The sequence below is a fragment of the Hirsutella rhossiliensis genome (assembly GCF_020360975.1).
Source record: "Hirsutella rhossiliensis strain HR02 chromosome Unknown scaffold00003, whole genome shotgun sequence".
In the NCBI taxonomy this organism is placed as follows: domain Eukaryota; kingdom Fungi; phylum Ascomycota; class Sordariomycetes; order Hypocreales; family Ophiocordycipitaceae; genus Hirsutella; species Hirsutella rhossiliensis.
Window position 1 is genome coordinate 6,987,610 of NW_025408669.1, and position 1,039 is coordinate 6,988,648.

General features: G+C 50.6%; 1 protein-coding gene across 1 annotated transcript; it reads right to left on the reverse strand.

Moving 5' to 3' along the window:
- HRG_04012 (HAD-like protein) lies at nucleotides 1-1,039 on the reverse strand (the record flags this gene model as incomplete). Its single annotated transcript, XM_044862483.1, has 3 exons — nucleotides 1-513; nucleotides 576-771; nucleotides 828-1,039. The coding sequence occupies 3 exons, from the start codon at nucleotides 1,037-1,039 to the stop codon at nucleotides 1-3; spliced, it is 921 nt and encodes a 306-aa protein (XP_044723509.1).

Below are 1,039 nucleotides of genomic sequence, written 5' to 3' on the forward strand. Positions count from 1 at the left end.
TTACGTTATACAAGGTCGCTCGTAGGCTACCCTGATAGCTTTGACGGCCATGCTAGTAGTCACCCCGCGGTTGCCAATCTTAACTGCCACATTGCCATAGGTCAACATCCAGCCGAGCTCCCATCCTCCATCTAATTGCTGTGTAGTGAGTAGCGTTTGAAGATCTTCGGGGCTGTCGAGATCCAGAGATTGGGCTGCCAGAAGCCTCAATGCGGCCGCCAAGACCTCTTTATCAGTACCCATACGGCGCTTCAGCTGCTTTGTAACAACCTCGCGAAGTTCTTCCAAGTCCGGGTCAGTGCATTTGCAGCAGAGATCTGCCAAGTAGTAGATGATCCAGTCAGGGTGACGGTAATATCTTGAGCCGACCTCGTACGCTTGCGTGCATAGGATGCGGCATAAATACTGCAAAGTGGCCTGGAGTTTGCGGCCCTGCCCGTTGAGGTAAAACAAGCGGAGGACATTGGCAGCCACATACGGGCAGAATCGAGGTCGCAAAGAATCAAAGTAAGCCTGGGGTTATACGGGTTAGAACACATGCCTCGAGTGCGCAGCCGCCAAGGACACGACGTTACCAGTGGCAGCCCATCCGCACTTAAATTCCCCAATATCTTCTGCATTGCCTGTTCCTTCTGCTCACTTGGAATGCTCAAAGTCACCAGGGCGAGCGAGGTTGTATCAACGTCTTGCGGAAAATTGCTGTCTGTAAAGGCGCGTTCTCCGATAAAGTACTGCCAAGTATTTCCTCCATTTTCTAGAAAGACCAGGTTTCTAAATTCGCCATGAGTAAAAGAATTCGGTTTTGTATCGAAACCGGCTTCACTGACCTTTCTCCCGTGAACTCTAGGATCAACAGCTGAGAAAAGTTATCCCTTATAATGACACCCTGATCGGTCTCGCAAAATAACTGTTGCGATCTCTGCCGCAAAAAGTCCATTCCCCGTGCGACTGGGTCAGCGAGGAGATTTCGAAGCTTCACAACAACGTCATCCGTGTTGTCGAAGTGAATTCCATGGAACCCCAGCGACTGTGCCGTCAT